Raw genomic sequence first — 19,616 nt, forward strand, 5'->3', positions numbered from 1 at the left:
TATGTTTTTTTTGATGAAAATTAGGTTTTTTTTTTAATCGGGCGTCCAATTGTACACAAATTTGACACCAAATTTTTATCTCCTCACGGTGCTACAAATCACTAAAAATGTGTAAAGATTAAAAGCCGGTATGCTCATCAAAAGAAAGGAGGTCAAGAAATAGCTTTACGAACGGCAGAACAAAAGAGAGGGAACGTTTCTTGGGGCTTTTCTTCACCCTCTCTGGCTTGCTATCGCGCTGTTTCACGCAAATCGACCCCACTTCAACAGGCAACTTTTTTCCGATTTCGTATGAATTGGCAGAGAATAACCCAAGTTCATTTAAAACAAAACGATTAACCGAGATCGAGAATCTTACCCAATCGATTCTTGAACATATCGAATTTGTGCCTTTACAGTATCGGCTACTACGGTTCGATGAATTTGTGATTGCAATTTGTAGATATAATCCATTCAATGAATAAACACTAATCTTTATTGGTATTCGTGCAAGAGGTTCAGGCAATCTAATGCGCACTATTCTCTCATTTCAATTTGGTTAATTTATCCTCGCTCGGCCTTCCATTGTGGGTGTAGGATTAAAAATCCGTTCGTCGAAATTTTACAAATATGGCGGAACTATGTGTACAACACTGAATGTAGCAACTAAAAGACGACTTCAAGTGAATGAGCAAAACAGTACACTTTAGTTCGTCACATAAAAGATTAGTTCCCTTTGTAGAGGTGCACACGCACTGCGGGGGATACATCTGAACGTATAAGAGTCTTGTTCTGGTCTGAATATCATAAATTATCATTAATCTTGTTCAAATATTTACTAAAGATACGAGGAACCTTTGCATTCTGCACCTTTTATAGACCTGATCTTTATTTATTTAAAAGCAGCATTTCTTCTGAAACGTAAAGAAAACAGTTACCCTAGGATTCAAGAAACCTTCCTGAAATCCCATCCAAGATTTGCAATGGCATTTTATCTGTTGACCAGAAAGATTTACTCCAGCTTATCCAACTGTTGCTGGAAAGATCCTTTGCTCTGTCTTTCCCTTTCCGTATTTTACGGTTTGTTTCAGCGACATCTTGAAGCTTGAAGTTGAAATGGAACCATGTGGAACGGGTAATATTCAAAATTGGAATTTCTACTAACTGCTGCTAACAGTTTCAAATTTTAGATCATTCGAAAAAAGTCACAAGAAAATGTGTAACGTTCGACGAAGCGCTGGTGTTGACAAGTCGGTAATGAACGTTGACTGCAAAATATGTCGATCTAACTGTTTACGTTGCAGAGTTCGGTATCTTCAACTACACCTTGATACTGGTATGCGGGCTGATCTTGGCGGTAGCGATGCTTGAGATTCTGAGCATCAGCTACATTATAGCGGTTGCCGAGTGCGACTTGAACTTGTCGACGCGGGAAAAGGGCATTCTCAGCGCGGTCGTGTTTGTCGGAATTATCGTCAGTTCGCACCTGTGGGGCTTCCTGGCGGATACGCAGGGTCGCCGGAAGGTGATCATTCCAACGCTGTGTCTAGCGTTCACATCGACCGTATGCTCCAGTTTCATGACGAGCTTTTGGTGGATCACCGTGTTTCGCTTCATGACGGGGTTTTTGTAAGTTTTGTGTTGGGGGTTGAAACAAGTTGATTTTTAATAGGATTTGTTTAGAATTTCCGGTGCCTCCGCTCCTGTCTACGCGTATCTTGGTGAGTTCCACTGTCATGCCAGTAGATCTCGGGCCATCATGGGAGCATCGTTCGTCGTAGGAGTTAGTTGTCTGTTTCTACCCGTGGTGGCATTTCTGGTTATCGATCAAAGTTGGACGTTCACGATCCCGCTGCTCGACATACAATACCGTCCCTGGCGTTTGTTCCTGGTCGTTTGTGGACTACCCGGGATCGTTGGTGCTCTGGCTATGACGAGGTTCCCCGAGGCACCCAAATTCGTGTTTGATCACGGTGATAAGACGAAGACGCTTGAAATAGTTCAGTGGATGCATCGTATCAATACGTTTGGAAAGCAACCAGTGCTTGAACTCGAACTCCTGGACGAAGAGTCGGAATCCGATCCCGACAAGGTAAACTACTCCGCGATCAGTGTATCCGACGGATGCTCCGCCGTAGCCAGGAAGATCTGGGACCAAACGGCTCCGCTGTTTATGAAGCCCTACCTCGGAAAAACTGCTTTAGTTTGTAGTCTGCAGTTTGGAACGTACGTGTCCGCGTACGGGATGTACATGTTCTTTCCGGGAATCTTGGATCAACTAGTTGACGCGCAGGAAGTGGGTCTCAACCAGACCACTCTCTGTGAGATTGTCTACTCCCGGTTCGATCTGATCGTCAACGAAGGAAGCCAGCAGAACTGTAACGGATCGCTAGCCATGACCACCTACGGGTATTCCTTCGTGTTGGACTTTATCTACATGCTCGGAGTTGCGCTCATTGCCACGATCATCAGCTACGTGGGAAGATTGCCGATTTTGGTGTTCATCTTCACGTGTAGTGGGATCGCGGGTATTCTGGTTACTTTTGTGACCGTTCCGGTGGCTTCCATGTGGCTGTACATGGTGCACCTGCTGAGCTGTTGCGCTATGGGAGTCATCAATGCCGTAGCTGTGGATCTGTTTCCCACCCATTTGAGGTATGACTTTTGGTATTAGAGGAAGGTTTGAGTATCGAATCTTTATTTCAGAGCGATGGCCGTCAGCGTTTCTCTGATGTTTGGGCAGCTGGGTAGTGTCTTTGGAACAAACATGAACGGACTGTTGCTGGACAGTCACTGTGAGCTGTCGTTCTGGACTTCCGGTAGCATGATGCTAGTTTGCACCGGGATGGCGTTCTTCATTCCGCGGGTTCTTAAACGTAAGGAAGCTGTTGAGGCGTAAGGTTTGAAGTAAATGCAAAATAAACAAAGTTTTGTACTGTTTTATTCTCGTGATCAGTAAACAAAGTATCCGAACAATCCGTATTAGGGTGATACACTTATGCTAGCTTCCGCCTTCTTATGGATATCCGGAACGAAGAAGGAGAGTACACCGCACACCAGCAGTATGATACTCGCGATCCAGAAGGTAGCTTCGCAGTGGCTGTCCAGCAAGAGTCCGTTGATATTTGTTCCGAAAACGCTTCCGATTCGACCGAACATGAGCGAAATGCTGACCGCCATAGCTCTGTAATTGTTTGGATGATCTTTAGTGCTGTGTATTGATGATCGAATCGCTGGCTTACCTCAGGTTAGTCGGAAATAGATCAACTGCTGCAGCGTTGATCACGTTGATGTTGAAACCAGCCAGTACAAGTATCAAGTAGAACCAGATCGATACAGAAGGGATGGCTAGTAGTACTACCAACAGTCCGGAAATACCGCACAAAGCGAACACGAATACCAGCACAGACAATCTTCCAACGGTGTCGATGACCAGCGTGATGAGTCCAACGCCGAACATGTAAAACACATCCGCAAGGAAAGTGTACATGTAGGTCGTTTCTTCCAAGGTTTGCTTGCAGTTTAGCAAGACGGTTTCATTGCCTGATGTCGGCCGGTCAGCGTGAACTATTTCACAAACTGTACTGCTGTCTACGCCAGCGTTCTGCGCCGTCACGATTTGATTCACTACGCCCGGGAAGAACATGAACATTCCATGGGCAGTTACGTACGTCCCAAACTGAAGGATACAAACCAGAACCGTTCGTACCAGGTATGGCTTCATGAAGAGCGGTGCTGTCTGGTCCCAAACCAGCTGCATGATCGCTTTGAATCCTTTCGTTGATCCGGCACTTTTAGTGTTTGCGTTTGTAACGATCGATTTTATCTGAAGGGCAGGCTCCTTCTTGAACGAGTTGATACGATGGATCCATTGAACAGCCTCGATCGCTCGATCAGTATCACCTTGGTTGACCATGAACTTTGGGCTCTCGGGAAACTTTAACAGTGCGATCGCGGAAATCAACCCTGGCAGAGCGCAAACAACAAAGAACAACCTCCAGGGTCGGTAGATTATGTCCAGAAACGGAACTTCGATCGCCCACTCGTTGTTGATCGTGAGGTACGCAATTCCTGGCAGAAGCATACAACCGGCTCCGAACACAAACGAAGCTCCCATAATGGCACGCGATCGGGTTTTGATGCTGTGAAACTCGCCGAGATATGCGTAGATTGATGCGGACGGTCCTGAAATGCTGTAATTGTTCTGATTAGTACGCACGAACATAGAAATATCCCAAGTACGTACAAGAATCCTGTCAGGAAGCGAAACACTGCCATCCACATAAAAGTTGAGGTAAAACTCGACACAACAGTAGTGGCAAACGAAAGAAACAGCGTGGACACAATGACCACGCGTCGACCTTGGGTGTCCGCCAGAAACCCCCAAAGGTGAGAGCTCACGATGACTCCTGTAGGAAGAAATTTCAGCGTAAATCAACGAATCCCAATGAATCTCAAAATATGTTTACCAAGAATCACAACGGCACTAAGTATTCCCTTTTGACTTGTGGTCAACTCCAGGTCACACTCGGCAACGGTAATGACGTAGCTGATACTGAGAATCTCAAGCATTACAGCGGTTATGATCGTGCCCGCAATGATGATCAGCGTGTAGTTGAACACACCAAACTCTGTAATCGTTACTGGATTAGTACAAATTTTATACCCAATTGATACGAATTACTTGCAAGCGCCAGAGCATCGTCGATTGTAGTTTTGTCATGTTGGTTTGATGAAATTTGTCCAGCCTCACTTTTGAAATTTGACACAGCCATGGTCTGCAATCCAGTGATAAAACGATTCTGAACTTAACCCTCCAACGTGAACACTTCTTTGTCCCCCTAAATATCAAAAAGCTGTATGACCACCGTAAACACACGTGTTGCAATATAGTTAGGTAAATCTCGGTTGATTAATCCAGCATGTCAAGATAGTAGTTTGATGCAAGTTTTGTATCTTTCCACGAGTGATACATGTGCGAGGAAATTTGGTTCTTTCTTTGGGATGCGCTGTGTGTTATCACAGATAACAGATATCCAAGCTATGTGCTAATAGTTCTAGAGTCTAGACGAAAATCAACATACCTACTAGGATGTAACAAAACGATCAATTTTGCGGGCATTTCAGGCATGATCCCCTAAGTACATATACTGAGCCCGAATCCCAAACATGAGCTTGATTGGTTGCGACATTGAATTTGACTTTGAATTTTATGTGGGATTTAATCCGTACAATCGGTGCGTTTTGGTTTTTGTCAGTTTTGATCCCCTTAACGATTTTTGCATTTTTCAAAAACCTCATGAGCTCATAGTCCGTGTTCCAGGGAACAACTTTGCCGAAGAGAGCGAAATGATTCATTCACTATTTAAAATGTTACAAAAAGAACACCGCCGCTGAAAACATCAACTTTTTCTTCAAGCTCTTCTTGCAGCACCATCAGCTCACGACGCCTGCCTCAATCTTTTCTGCAGGAGCAGCAAGTGCTGCCAGAGAAGAGTAAAGAAAAAGTTGAAGTTTTCAGCGGCGGTGCACAGTGGGCGAAATGGAACCCAAAATCGGACTTAATTGGACGCGGCTGGTTCCCTGGTATGAAAAATAGTGTTTTTTTATGTAAAAAAAATCTGGGGGAATCGATTGGTGATGGTTTCATCCACCGCACGAAAAGGCAAAGGGTCAATTTTGCCCCAATTCCCCACTTTTTTACATGTTTTCTTAAAAATCAGTCTGTATTTAGAGCGGAGGCTTCATGCGGCCATCCAAAACGCACCTAAATATGTGAAAATGTCCCAGAAATCCAGTAAAAATAACCACTTGCACCGCAAAAATCATCTAGGGTCCATTTAACCCCAATTCCGCTATAAAAGCATTTTTGACCGTTTTCAAATGTAAGGTCAGATTTTAAAAATCTGAAAATATTTTTATCGTAAAGATCAGACAATTTTACATTAGAATGACGATTTGCACTTGATAGTTTGATACATTTATGTTGATATAGAAATTAAACTAAATAAAAAGATTGAAGAAACAGTTTTAGGCCAATTTTTCCAAACGCAGAATAAACTGCCTTTTACATATTTTTTTTATTTTTATCTACCATTCCCAATCGATTCCCTGAATTTTTTTACACAAGAAACACTATTTTCCGCGTTCAATTAAGTCCGATTTTGAGTTCCATTTTGCCCACTGTACGGTGTTATAAATTCTGTAACATTTTAAATAGTGGACGAATCTTTTCGCACTCTTCGGCAAAGTTGTTCCCTGGAACACGGACTATGAGCTCATGAGGTTTTTGAAAAATGCAAAAATCGTTAAGGGGCTCAAAACTGGCAAAAACCAAAACGCACCGATTTTAATGGTTAAACGAAGTTGACTTTATAGCTGTCGGCCACTATTGCTAGTACCAACCACTAGTGTCTTCCTTTTAACTACAAGGACTTCGCCGCCCTGGGTTCCTAAGTGTTTGAGTACGGCACGGAGCGACGGCGCCGAATACCCATATTTACACAAAGAATTTTTAGAGCGCCCGCCGCGGGGTTCGAACCAGCAACCTCTGGATTGTGAGTCCAGTGCGCGGTCCGATTGATCCACACGGGCGGGACACGGATGGTTAAATACCATTTAAAATTTAAAGTCAAATTCAATTCAGGTGCTGTCGCAACCAATCAAGCTCATATTTGGGATTCGGACTCAGTACAACTAGGGGATGAGCCCCGCAAATTTAATGGTATCTACAATCGACTTTTTCACAAAATTTTCTTTACGTAAAAATTGTAAGTATTAACATGAGTTTCTTTGGGAAAATTAATATGAATGATCAAAGAGATCTTCATTTATTCAACTTTTATTTTTCTAAATTGACAACGGACTCGGGCGAAACACTAATGCTCGCCGCCGTCTTCTTGTGGATATCCGGTACGAAGAAGGACAGCACGCCACACAGCAACATTATGACACTCGCGATCCAGAAGGTTGCTTCGCAGTGACTGTCCAGCAGCAGCCCGTTCATATTAGTTCCGAACACGCTTCCGATTCGACCAAACATGAGCGAAATGCTGACGGCCATGGCTCTGAAATTATTAGGATGTAATTGGTGTTGGGTCTATTGAAACTACCTTATCTATACCTTAAATTCGTGGGGAAGAGATCAACCGCCACGGCATTGATCACGTTGATGTTGTAACAGCCAAGAAGAAGAATCATGTAGAGCCAGATTGTTACCGATGGCATTGCTAGGAATACCACGAGTATACCGGCAATGCCCGAGCAGGTGAAGATAAATACCAAAACTGCCAGTCTACCAACTTTGTCGATGATCAGTGTGATCAGTCCAACTCCAAGCATGTAAAATACATCAGCTATGAAGGTGTACATGTAGGTGGTTTCTTCCAGCGTTTGCTTGCAGTTTAAAAGAACAGTTTCATTGCCCAACGTAATTGAAGATCTATCGGCGTGAACTATATCACAAACCGTACTGCTGTCAACGCCCAAGTTCTGTGCGATCACAATTTGATTCAATATCCCAGGGAAGAACATGAACATTCCGTGGGCGGTCACATAAGTTCCGAACTGAATAAAACAAATCAAACCTGTTCGAACCAGGTATGGCTTCATAAAAAGTGGAGCTGTTTGATCCCATATCAGCTTCACACCCAGAGTAGATCGGCCGGTTTTGAGAGTATAAAGATCAACGAATGCGAGGAAAAAGGAACTGTGGGCGGACGGAGAGGATAATGCCCGAAAATGCCGTGAGGTTTTTCCTCAAGAAATATTTCAAACGCTGAAAGCTTGTCGTCACTCACACATTCAAGTTATTTCACATGTATTGGTGTCAAAGAGCTTCCTGGAGTTTTTGTATGTATTGGTGAAAAAGGTCGCTTGCTACGCTTGTATTGGTCAGACACGATGATTTTCTTCTTTTTCCTTTTAGCGCAAAATATCAAGAAACAAAAAATCATTTCAAAACCGATAATTTATTGGTATGGAGAAAAACGATTTAATTCAACTTTATTCTATAACAATTAGGTATTTTACAGCTAAAATAAATGATGACCTCATGGCTCCAGCGCTCACGGTCACTGATAATCGAAGTCCGCGCTCGAGACCAGAAAGTGACGGTTCCGTTCGCGCGCTGGTCCTTGAGGGAATCTTGGCCGCGGTCGCTGATGATCGAAGTCCGCGCTCGAGACCAGAAAGTAACGGTTCCGTTCGCGCGCTGGTCCTTGAGGGAATCTTGGCCACCGTCGCTGATGATCGAAGTTGGCTGTGTTGAAGATCGCCTTCGGCGTTTGACGATCAACACCGTGTTGCGGTTCCATGCTGACCTTGTAGATTCTGTAAAAGGAGGAAAAGAAAAAAAGAAGATTAGAATTATCACGTTCTGTTACAAACAGATAAATAAAAATATATAAACAACATCGTGGATAAACAAAAACTTTTTTCTGCAAACCTCACCATTTGCTTCTTATCAAACATTCCGAACCATGTGCAGAATTGTCGTGGTGGTCCTCGAGAGAATCCTGGCCACGGTCGCTGATAATTGAAGTCCGCACTCGAGACCAGGGAGTGACTGTTCCGTTCGCGCGCTGGTCCTTGAGGGAATCTTGGCCACGGTCGCTGATGATCGAAGTCCGCGCTCGAGACCAGAAAGTGACGGTTCCGTTCGCGCGCTGGTCCTCGAGGGAATCTTGGCCACGGTTGCTGATGATCGAAGTCCGCGCTCGAGACCAGAAAGTGACGGTTCCGTTCGCGCGCTGGTCCTTGAGGGAATCTTGGCCACGGTTGCTGATGATCGAAGTCCACGTTCGAGACCAGAAAGTGACGGTTCCGTTCGCGCGCTGGTCCTTGAGGGAATCTTGGCCACCGTCGCTGGTGATCGAAGTTGGCTGTGTTGAAGATCGCCTTCGGCGTTTGACGATCAACACCGTGTTGCGGTTCCATGCTGACCTTGTAGATTCTGTAAAAGGAGGAAAAGAAAAAAAGAAGATTAGAATTATCACGTTCCGTTACAAACAGAAAAATAAAAATATATAAACAACATCGTGCATAAACAAAAACTTTTTTCTGCAAACCTCACCATTTGCTTCTTATCAAACATTCCGAACCATGTGCAGAATTGTCGTGGTGGTCCTCGAGAGAATCCTGGCCACGGTCGCTGATAATTGAAGTCCGCACTCGAGACCAGGGAGTGACTGTTCCGTTCGTGCGCTGGTCATTGAGGGAATCTTGGCCACGGTCGCTGATGATCGAAGTCCGCGCTCGAGACCAGAAAGTGACGGTTCCGTTCGCGCGCTGGTCCTTGAGGGAATCTTGGCCACGGTCGCTGATGATCGAAGTCCGCGCTCGAGACCAGAAAGTGACGGTTCCGTTCGCGCGCTGGTCCTTGAGGGAATCTTGGCCACCGTCGCTGATGATCGAAGTTGGCTGTGTTGAAGATCGCCTTCGGCGTTTGACGATCAACACCGTGTTGCGGTTCCATGCTGACCTTGTAGATTCTGTAAAAGGAGGAAAAGAAAAAAAGAAGATTAGAATTATCACGTTCCGTTACAAACAGAAAAATAAAAATATATAAACAACATCGTGCATAAACAAAAACTTTTTTCTGCAAACCTCACCATTTGCTTCTTATCAAACATTCCGAACCATGTGCAGAATTGTCGTGGTGGTCCTCGAGAGAATCCTGGCCACGGTCGCTGATAATTGAAGTCCGCACTCGAGACCAGGGAGTGACTGTTCCGTTCGCGCGCTGGTCCTCGAGAGAATCCTGGCCACGGTCGCTGATAATTGAAGTCCGCACTCGAGACCAGGGAGTGACTGTTCCGTTCGCGCGCTGGTCCTCGAAGGAATCTTGGCCACGGTTGCTGATGATCGAAGTCCACGCTCGAGACCAGGGAGTGACTGTTCCGTTCGCGCGCTGGTCCTTGAAGGAATCTTGGCCACCGTCGCTGATGATCGAAGTTGGCTGTGTTGAAGATCGCCTTCGGCGTTTGACGATCAACACCGTGTTGCGGTTCCATGCTGACCTTGTAGATTCTGTAAAAGGAGGAAAAGAAAAAAAGAAGATTAGAATTATCACGTTCCGTTACAAACAGAAAAATAAAAATATATAAACAACATCGTGCATAAACAAAAACTTTTTTCTGCAAACCTCACCATTTGCTTCTTATCAAACATTCCGAACCATGTGCAGAATTGTCGTGGTGGTCCTCGAGAGAATCCTGGCCACGGTCGCTGATAATTGAAGTCCGCACTCGAGACCAGGGAGTGACGGTTCCGTTCGTGCGCTGGTCATTGAGGGAATCTTGGCCACGGTCGCTGATGATCGAAGTCCGCGCTCGAGACCAGAAAGTGACGGTTCCGTTCGCGCGCTGGTCCTCGAAGGAATCTTGGCCACGGTTGCTGATGATCGAAGTCCACGCTCGAGACCAGGGAGTGACTGTTCCGTTCGCGCGCTGGTCCTCGAGGGAATCTTGGCCACGGTTGCTGATGATCGAAGTCCGCGCTCGAGACCAGAAAGTGACGGTTCCGTTCGCGCGCTGGTCCTTGAGGGAATCTTGGCCACGGTCGCTGATGATCGAAGTCCGCGCTCGAGACCAGAAAGTGACGGTTCCGTTCGCGCGCTGGTCCTTGAGGGAATCTTGGCCACCGTCGCTGATGATCGAAGTCCGCGCTCGAGACCAGAAAGTGACGGTTCCGTTCGCGCGCTGGTCCTTGAGGGAATCTTGGCCACGGTCGCTGATGATCGAAGTCCGCGCTCGAGACCAGAAAGTGACGGTTCCGTTCGCGCGCTGGTCCTTGAGGGAATCTTGGCCACCGTCGCTGATGATCGAAGTTGGCTGTGTTGAAGATCGCCTTCGGCGTTTGACGATCAACACCGTGTTGCGGTTCCATGCTGACCTTGTAGATTCTGTAAAAGGAGGAAAAGAAAAAAAGAAGATTAGAATTATCACGTTCCGTTACAAACAGAAAAATAAAAATATATAAACAACATCGTGCATAAACAAAAACTTTTTTCTGCAAACCTCACCATTTGCTTCTTATCAAACATTCCGAACCATGTGCAGAATTGTCGTGGTGGTCCTCGAGAGAATCCTGGCCACGGTCGCTGATAATTGAAGTCCGCACTCGAGACCAGGGAGTGACTGTTCCGTTCGTGCGCTGGTCATTGAGGGAATCTTGGCCACGGTCGCTGATGATCGAAGTCCGCGCTCGAGACCAGAAAGTGACGGTTCCGTTCGCGCGCTGGTCCTTGAGGGAATCTTGGCCACCGTCGCTGATGATCGAAGTCCGCGCTCGAGACCAGAAAGTGACGGTTCCGTTCGCGCGCTGGTCCTTGAGGGAATCTTGGCCACGGTCGCTGATGATCGAAGTCCGCGCTCGAGACCAGAAAGTGACGGTTCCGTTCGCGCGCTGGTCCTTGAGGGAATCTTGGCCACCGTCGCTGATGATCGAAGTTGGCTGTGTTGAAGATCGCCTTCGGCGTTTGACGATCAACACCGTGTTGCGGTTCCATGCTGACCTTGTAGATTCTGTAAAAGGAGGAAAAGAAAAAAAGAAATTAGAATTATCACGTTCCGTTACAAACAGAAAAATAAAAATATATAAACAACATCGTGCATAAACAAAAACTTTTTTCTGCAAACCTCACCATTTGCTTCTTATCAAACATTCCGAACCATGTGCAGAATTGTCGTGGTGGTCCTCGAGAGAATCCTGGCCACGGTCGCTGATAATTGAAGTCCGCACTCGAGACCAGGGAGTGACTGTTCCGTTCGCGCGCTGGTCCTCGAGAGAATCCTGGCCACGGTCGCTGATAATTGAAGTCCGCACTCGAGACCAGGGAGTGACTGTTCCGTTCGCGCGCTGGTCCTCGAAGGAATCTTGGCCACGGTTGCTGATGATCGAAGTCCACGCTCGAGACCAGGGAGTGACTGTTCCGTTCGCGCGCTGGTCCTTGAAGGAATCTTGGCCACCGTCGCTGATGATCGAAGTTGGCTGTGTTGAAGATCGCCTTCGGCGTTTGACGATCAACGCCGTGTTGCGGTTCCATGCTGACCTTGTAGATTCTGTAAAAGGAGGAAAAGAAAAAAAGAAGATTAGAATTATCACGTTCCGTTACAAACAGATAAATAAAAATAATTAAACAACATCGTGCATAAACAAAAACTTTTTTCTGCAAACCTCACCATTTGCTTCTTATCAAACATTCCGAACCATGTGCAGAATTGTCGTGGTGGTCCTCGAGAGAATCCTGGCCACGGTCGCTGATAATTGAAGTCCGCACTCGAGACCAGGGAGTGACTGTTCCGTTCGCGCGCTGGTCCTTGAGGGAATCTTGGCCACGGTCGCTGATGATCGAAGTCCGCGCTCGAGACCAGAAAGTGACGGTTCCGTTCGCGCGCTGGTCCTCGAGGGAATCTTGGCCACGGTTGCTGATGATCGAAGTCCGCGCTCGAGACCAGAAAGTGACGGTTCCGTTCGCGCGCTGGTCCTTGAGGGAATCTTGGCCACGGTTGCTGATGATCGAAGTCCACGTTCGAGACCAGAAAGTGACGGTTCCGTTCGCGCGCTGGTCCTTGAAGGAATCTTGGCCACCGTCGCTGATGATCGAAGTCCACGCTCGAGACCAGGGAGTGACTGTTCCGTTCGCGCGCTGGTCCTTGAAGGAATCTTGGCCACCGTCGCTGATGATCGAAGTTGGCTGTGTTGAAGATCGCCTTCGGCGTTTGACGATCAACGCCGTGTTGCGGTTCCATGCTGACCTTGTAGATTCTGTAAAAGGAGGAAAAGAAAAAAAGAAGATTAGAATTATCACGTTCCGTTACAAACAGAAAAATAAAAATAATTAAACAACATCGTGCATAAACAAAAACTTTTTTCTGCAAACCTCACCATTTGCTTCTTATCAAACATTCCGAACCATGTGCAGAATTGTCGTGGTGGTCCTCGAGAGAATCCTGGCCACGGTCGCTGATAATTGAAGTCCGCACTCGAGACCAGGGAGTGACTGTTCCGTTCGCGCGCTGGTCATTGAGGGAATCTTGGCCACGGTCGCTGATGATCGAAGTCCGCGCTCGAGACCAGAAAGTGACGGTTCCGTTCGCGCGCTGGTCCTCGAGGGAATCTTGGCCACGGTTGCTGATGATCGAAGTCCGCGCTCGAGACCAGAAAGTGACGGTTCCGTTCGCGCGCTGGTCCTTGAGGGAATCTTGGCCACGGTTGCTGATGATCGAAGTCCACGTTCGAGACCAGAAAGTGACGGTTCCGTTCGCGCGCTGGTCCTTGAGGGAATCTTGGCCACCGTCGCTGATGATCGAAGCCCGCGCTCGAGACCAGAAAGTGACGGTTCCGTTCGCGCGCTGGTCCTTGAGGGAATCTTGGCCACGGTCGCTGATGATCGAAGTCCGCGCTCGAGACCAGAAAGTGACGGTTCCGTTCGCGCGCTGGTCCTTGAGGGAATCTTGGCCACCGTCGCTGATGATCGAAGTCCGCGCTCGAGACCAGAAAGTGACGGTTCCGTTCGCGCGCTGGTCCTTGAGGGAATCTTGGCCACGGTCGCTGATGATCGAAGTCCGCGCTCGAGACCAGAAAGTGACGGTTCCGTTCGCGCGCTGGTCCTTGAGGGAATCTTGGCCACCGTCGCTGATGATCGAAGTTGGCTGTGTTGAAGATCGCCTTCGGCGTTTGACGATCAACACCGTGTTGCGGTTCCATGCTGACCTTGTAGATTCTGTAAAAGGAGGAAAAGAAAAAAAGAAGATTAGAATTATCACGTTCCGTTACAAACAGAAAAATAAAAATATATAAACAACATCGTGCATAAACAAAAACTTTTTTCTGCAAACCTCACCATTTGCTTCTTATCAAACATTCCGAACCATGTGCAGAATTGTCGTGGTGGTCCTCGAGAGAATCCTGGCCACGGTCGCTGATAATTGAAGTCCGCACTCGAGACCAGGGAGTGACTGTTCCGTTCGCGCGCTGGTCCTTGAGGGAATCTTGGCCACGGTCGCTGATGATCGAAGTCCGCGCTCGAGACCAGAAAGTGACGGTTCCGTTCGCGCGCTGGTCCTCGAGGGAATCTTGGCCACGGTTGCTGATGATCGAAGTCCGCGCTCGAGACCAGAAAGTGACGGTTCCGTTCGCGCGCTGGTCCTTGAGGGAATCTTGGCCACGGTTGCTGATGATCGAAGTCCACGTTCGAGACCAGAAAGTGACGGTTCCGTTCGCGCGCTGGTCCTTGAAGGAATCTTGGCCACCGTCGCTGATGATCGAAGTTGGCTGTGTTGAAGATCGCCTTCGGCGTTTGACGATCAACACCGTGTTGCGGTTCCATGCTGACCTTGTAGATTCTGTAAAAGGAGGAAAAGAAAAAAAGAAGATTAGAATTATCACGTTCCGTTACAAACAGATAAATAAAAATAATTAAACAACATCGTGCATAAACAAAAACTTTTTTCTGCAAACCTCACCATTTGCTTCTTATCAAACATTCCGAACCATGTGCAGAATTGTCGTGGTGGTCCTCGAGAGAATCCTGGCCACGGTCGCTGATAATTGAAGTCCGCACTCGAGACCAGGGAGTGACTGTTCCGTTCGCGCGCTGGTCCTCGAGAGAATCCTGGCCACGGTTGCTGATAATTGAAGTCCGCACTCGAGACCAGGGAGTGACTGTTCCGTTCGCGCGCTGGTCCTCGAGAGAATCCTGGCCACGGTCGCTGATAATTGAAGTCCGCACTCGAGACCAGGGAGTGACTGTTCCGTTCGCGCGCTGGTCCTCGAGAGAATCCTGGCCACGGTCGCTGATAATTGAAGTCCGCACTCGAGACCAGGGAGTGACTGTTCCGTTCGCGCGCTGGTCCTCGAAGGAATCTTGGCCACGGTTGCTGATGATCGAAGTCCGCGCTCGAGACCAGGGAGTGACTGTTCCGTTCGCGCGCTGGTCCTTGAAGGAATCTTGGCCACCGTCGCTGATGATCGAAGTTGGCTGTGTTGAAGATCGCCTTCGGCGTTTGACGATCAACGCCGTGTTGCGGTTCCATGCTGACCTTGTAGATTCTGTAAAAGGAGGAAAAGAAAAAAAGAAGATTAGAATTATCACGTTCCGTTACAAACAGAAAAATAAAAATATATAAACAACATCGTGCATAAACAAAAACTTTTTTCTGCAAACCTCACCATTTGCTTCTTATCAAACATTCCGAACCATGTGCAGAATTGTCGTGGTGGTCCTCGAGAGAATCCTGGCCACGGTCGCTGATAATTGAAGTCCGCACTCGAGACCAGGGAGTGACTGTTCCGTTCGCGCGCTGGTCCTTGAGGGAATCTTGGCCACGGTCGCTGATGATCGAAGTCCGCGCTCGAGACCAGAAAGTGACGGTTCCGTTCGCGCGCTGGTCCTCGAGGGAATCTTGGCCACGGTTGCTGATGATCGAAGTCCGCGCTCGAGACCAGAAAGTGACGGTTCCGTTCGCGCGCTGGTCCTTGAGGGAATCTTGGCCACGGTTGCTGATGATCGAAGTCCACGTTCGAGACCAGAAAGTGACGGTTCCGTTCGCGCGCTGGTCCTTGAAGGAATCTTGGCCACCGTCGCTGATGATCGAAGTTGGCTGTGTTGAAGATCGCCTTCGGCGTTTGACGATCAACACCGTGTTGCGGTTCCATGCTGACCTTGTAGATTCTGTAAAAGGAGGAAAAGAAAAAAAGAAGATTAGAATTATCACGTTCCGTTACAAACAGATAAATAAAAATAATTAAACAACATCGTGCATAAACAAAAACTTTTTTCTGCAAACCTCACCATTTGCTTCTTATCAAACATTCCGAACCATGTGCAGAATTGTCGTGGTGGTCCTCGAGAGAATCCTGGCCACGGTCGCTGATAATTGAAGTCCGCACTCGAGACCAGGGAGTGACTGTTCCGTTCGCGCGCTGGTCCTCGAGAGAATCCTGGCCACGGTTGCTGATAATTGAAGTCCGCACTCGAGACCAGGGAGTGACTGTTCCGTTCGCGCGCTGGTCCTCGAGAGAATCCTGGCCACGGTCGCTGATAATTGAAGTCCGCACTCGAGACCAGGGAGTGACTGTTCCGTTCGCGCGCTGGTCCTCGAGAGAATCCTGGCCACGGTCGCTGATAATTGAAGTCCGCACTCGAGACCAGGGAGTGACTGTTCCGTTCGCGCGCTGGTCCTCGAAGGAATCTTGGCCACGGTTGCTGATGATCGAAGTCCGCGCTCGAGACCAGGGAGTGACTGTTCCGTTCGCGCGCTGGTCCTTGAAGGAATCTTGGCCACCGTCGCTGATGATCGAAGTTGGCTGTGTTGAAGATCGCCTTCGGCGTTTGACGATCAACGCCGTGTTGCGGTTCCATGCTGACCTTGTAGATTCTGTAAAAGGAGGAAAAGAAAAAAAGAAGATTAGAATTATCACGTTCCGTTACAAACAGATAAATAAAAATATATAAACAACATCGTGCATAAACAAAAACTTTTTTCTGCAAACCTCACCATTTGCTTCTTATCAAACATTCCGAACCATGTGCAGAATTGTCGTGGTGGTCCTCGAGAGAATCCTGGCCACGGTCGCTGATAATTGAAGTCCGCACTCGAGACCAGGGAGTGACTGTTCCGTTCGCGCGCTGGTCCTTGAGGGAATCTTGGCCACGGTCGCTGATGATCGAAGTCCGCGCTCGAGACCAGAAAGTGACGGTTCCGTTCGCGCGCTGGTCCTCGAGGGAATCTTGGCCACGGTTGCTGATGATCGAAGTCCGCGCTCGAGACCAGAAAGTGACGGTTCCGTTCGCGCGCTGGTCCTTGAGGGAATCTTGGCCACGGTTGCTGATGATCGAAGTCCACGTTCGAGACCAGAAAGTGACGGTTCCGTTCGCGCGCTGGTCCTTGAGGGAATCTTGGCCACGGTTGCTGATAATTGAAGTCCGCGCTCGAGACCAGGAAGTGACGGTTCCGTTCGCGCGCTGGTCCTTGGTCGCTGATTATCGAAGCCGGCGCCCGAGACCAGGAAGTGACTGGTCAAATTCCCGTGCAAAAGGGAATTATAAAGTGCTGTACTTGTGCCTGTGTTCTATATAGGGTCTCGATCTGTTTGGTAAAAATCTAGTTTTAACATGTTATGATATTCTTAGCAAATTTGTTTTTGTTGCATTCACACAGTCTTTTGTGGAACTTACCGTATTGTCATGATCATAGCTGTTTTTGATTCCAGATTTATGTGAACTTTTTAAATAATTTTAGCTAATTCCCTACTTATACATTTTTTCTACAAATATTTAAACTAATTATAGTTAGATTTGGAAACCGTTTACCCGCGGCTTACTCGGGGTTAGTTGGTTACATATTTCGGGATAGGAGAAGGTTGGTAGGACGACCTAGATTTTTGTCTTAAGGCTACAATATTCTATATTCCTAAACAAAAAAAAAATTCAAGAGATTCAAAAAGCTATTTCCAATTCATTAAATATTAGTTCATGTATTTTGGAGCAAAAACTCCTAATTTATCATTATTTAAAGTATGTATTGTTTGAGGAAAGTTATCGATTCCACTCAAATCAAAACAAAATGGAATCTCATCACTGTTTCGATCAGCAATAATGAAACATTCCATTTGTTGACAAAAATCAACAACAATTAATTTTTGTACTATTGCATAACATCTATTGTGAAGCACGAAGAGCGATCGTACTTTAACAAAACTTTCACCTATTTTAAAGCATGAATTTGGACTAATCCTTATATCATCAAAAAATCCGTTACATGAAAATCGGCAGATTTCATCTCTTTCAAAATCAATGCCGATGGTTGTTTCTAATAATTCAACTTTGACACTCCTTGGTCGAAGCAAACGAAATTCGTGTTCTTGATATTTTAGATATGACTGGTAAGCTATTTTGTACGTTTCTTTTATAGAAATTGATTTGCTTAAATTTCTTCTATTAAAACTTGCTCTAGAATACTGTTTTATTTCCCTATTCTTACTTTCGAAACGGCGACAATCTGTATTTTCTAAGGGACCATTTTGCAAAATAGCTGATGGATAGTGCAGGAGAAAGTGCATTTTAGGTTTTAAAGGTTTATTGAACAATTCTTTGAATGATTTGTGATGTTCTTGAATCATGTTTTGAAGTGTATTTATGTCATCTATACTAAAAGATGGTTTGAATGTAAACAGTACTAATCGACGAAGTAATAACAAATAATTCCAATGCGGGTTATTTACTTGTATTAAATCACCTATCATCATTGGCAGAAATTCAAGAAAGGTAAACATTTCACATGAAGACATTTTTAAACATTCATCTCTTAAATGAGATTGAGTTATTGCTTCTGATATGTTATTTATCTGATACATACCATAATCAAACAAATCTTTTCTTTGATTGATAATTTCCAAGTCCAAAAAATTATGATTAGCTATAATCTCTCTCAATCCTAGCGCAACAGCAAATGGGCAGATACCTTCGCCAAAATCGTGCATAGGATCGAAAGTCATTGCATGAATGACGTTAAAAGTTGGAATTGCTATGAATGGACATTTAAAATTTATTCCCATTTCTTTTGGATCGCCATCGATATGCTGCAAGTACTGGTCATGATTTCTTAACTTATTTTTGTTTTCTAGAAACATATTTTGTGTTTCATCTTTAGTAGATGTACATACTCGGCAAAATCGATTTGAATTGAAACCTGTCGTAAAACCACCTATGTAATTTAATGATAGATTATCGCCAGTAAATGCACATAATACTGGATAAATTGTAACAGTTCGATTGACAGTGACTATTTCGATACCCGTTGTTTGTAACTCTGTTAAATTTTCGACAAGGCGATTAAACACAATATCAGGATTAACTTTTTTTAACTTTGATTTTATGAACATTGCAGGAATTAAGGAGCTTAATTTAGCCCGATATCGTTTAGGAATAACGGGACATGATAAATAGAAGGCACATTGAGCGTTTTTTCCTTTATGTGCTCCTAAAGGATTATCCGGCTCAAAATCATCGTTGTATAAGATAATTGGTAAATATGTTTTTTCAGGATCAAGTTCACTTTCTTTTGTTTCCCATGAGCTGCCTTGAATGTAGTTTGATATTTTCCCAGAAGCATCATTTTTTAGTTTGGCAATATTTGAGAGTGTTAACTCAAGTAAATTTTCACGTTCAAAAAATAATTTCAAAGCGAATTTTAAATCGATATTACATACATTCTCGTCTTTTCTGTCCAAGATCCGTTCCCCGCCTTTTGTTATTGGCTGAATTACACTACTTACTACGTCTACTTGAGGCTCCTTATACAAATCGTTTGTTTTAAGTAGGGATTGAACACTACTTTCAGCACTAATTTTAAACTTTTTTTTTGTATCACTTAATGTTTTGTTGTAATTTTCAAGAGATTCTGGTTTGATAAAATCTCTTAACTCATGATCGATTCCCGTGAAAAGTTCTGCTTTAAACGCTGTCAACTCCTTAATGAAATCAATAGCTTTCGTCCTACTAAGGACGCTATCACCAAGCAGCTTCAGAAGTAGTTTTAGCCAAATTTGGTCGAGTCTGTTAACATCTTGCAGCATTTCATTTTCTTCATCGCTGTCGCTGCCGCTCGAGATTCCATACTCTTCTTGGATGT

At 45.7% G+C, this 19,616-nt stretch overlaps 4 protein-coding genes across 4 annotated transcripts in view; 2 read left to right on the forward strand and 2 right to left on the reverse strand.

Moving 5' to 3' along the window:
* The window catches only part of LOC120424566 (serine/threonine-protein kinase ATM), a 53,170-nt gene that overhangs the window by 9,628 nt on the left and 23,926 nt on the right, over positions 1-19,616 (forward strand). The window lies entirely within an intron of this gene.
* LOC120424562 (synaptic vesicle glycoprotein 2B-like) lies at positions 71-2,919 on the forward strand. The gene is made up of 5 exons (XM_039588731.2): positions 71-1,114; positions 1,170-1,229; positions 1,284-1,608; positions 1,663-2,634; positions 2,686-2,919. Exons 1-5 carry the CDS (start codon positions 1,096-1,098, stop codon positions 2,876-2,878), a joined length of 1,569 nt encoding a protein of 522 aa, XP_039444665.1. The 5' UTR covers positions 71-1,095; the 3' UTR covers positions 2,879-2,919.
* Positions 2,903-4,823, reverse strand: LOC120424561 (synaptic vesicle glycoprotein 2B-like). The gene is made up of 5 exons (XM_039588730.2): positions 4,664-4,823; positions 4,449-4,610; positions 4,226-4,388; positions 3,222-4,172; positions 2,903-3,163 (listed from the first exon to the last, which is right to left on the reverse strand). The coding sequence occupies exons 1-5, from the start codon at positions 4,752-4,754 to the stop codon at positions 2,962-2,964; spliced, it is 1,569 nt and encodes a 522-aa protein (XP_039444664.1). The 5' UTR covers positions 4,755-4,823; the 3' UTR covers positions 2,903-2,961.
* Positions 6,802-19,616, reverse strand: part of LOC120424560 (putative transporter SVOPL) — a 30,206-nt gene continuing 17,391 nt past the window's right edge. The window contains exons 6-8 of the mRNA XM_052709202.1: positions 17,685-17,690; positions 7,103-7,620; positions 6,802-7,046 (exon numbers count right to left, since the gene is read on the reverse strand). Of these exons, the coding sequence (XP_052565162.1) occupies positions 6,821-7,046; positions 7,103-7,620; positions 17,685-17,690 (750 nt within the window). The 3' untranslated portion in view covers positions 6,802-6,820. The remainder of the gene's footprint in view (positions 7,047-7,102; positions 7,621-17,684; positions 17,691-19,616) is intronic.

Source organism: Culex pipiens, chromosome 2, assembly GCF_016801865.2.
Source record: "Culex pipiens pallens isolate TS chromosome 2, TS_CPP_V2, whole genome shotgun sequence".
NCBI classification, from domain to species: Eukaryota; Metazoa; Arthropoda; class Insecta; order Diptera; family Culicidae; genus Culex; species Culex pipiens.

Excerpts from the sequence above, each read along its gene's own strand:
- LOC120424562 (XM_039588731.2), top strand. Across the intron at positions 1,230-1,283 it reads CGAAGCGCTGGTGTTGACAA|AGTTCGGTATCTTCAACTAC; the intron begins GTCGGTAATGAA and ends TTTACGTTGCAG. Across the intron at positions 1,609-1,662 it reads CGCTTCATGACGGGGTTTTT|AATTTCCGGTGCCTCCGCTC; the intron begins GTAAGTTTTGTG and ends GGATTTGTTTAG.
- LOC120424561 (XM_039588730.2), bottom strand. The coding sequence starts at position 4,754 with ATGGCTGTGTCAAATTTCAAAAGTGAGGCTGGACAAATTTCATCAAAC. Across the intron at positions 4,389-4,448 it reads TAGTGCCGTTGTGATTCTTG|GAGTCATCGTGAGCTCTCAC; the intron begins GTAAACATATTT and ends TTCTTCCTACAG. Across the intron at positions 3,164-3,221 it reads CTATTTCCGACTAACCTGAG|AGCTATGGCGGTCAGCATTT; the intron begins GTAAGCCAGCGA and ends AAACAATTACAG.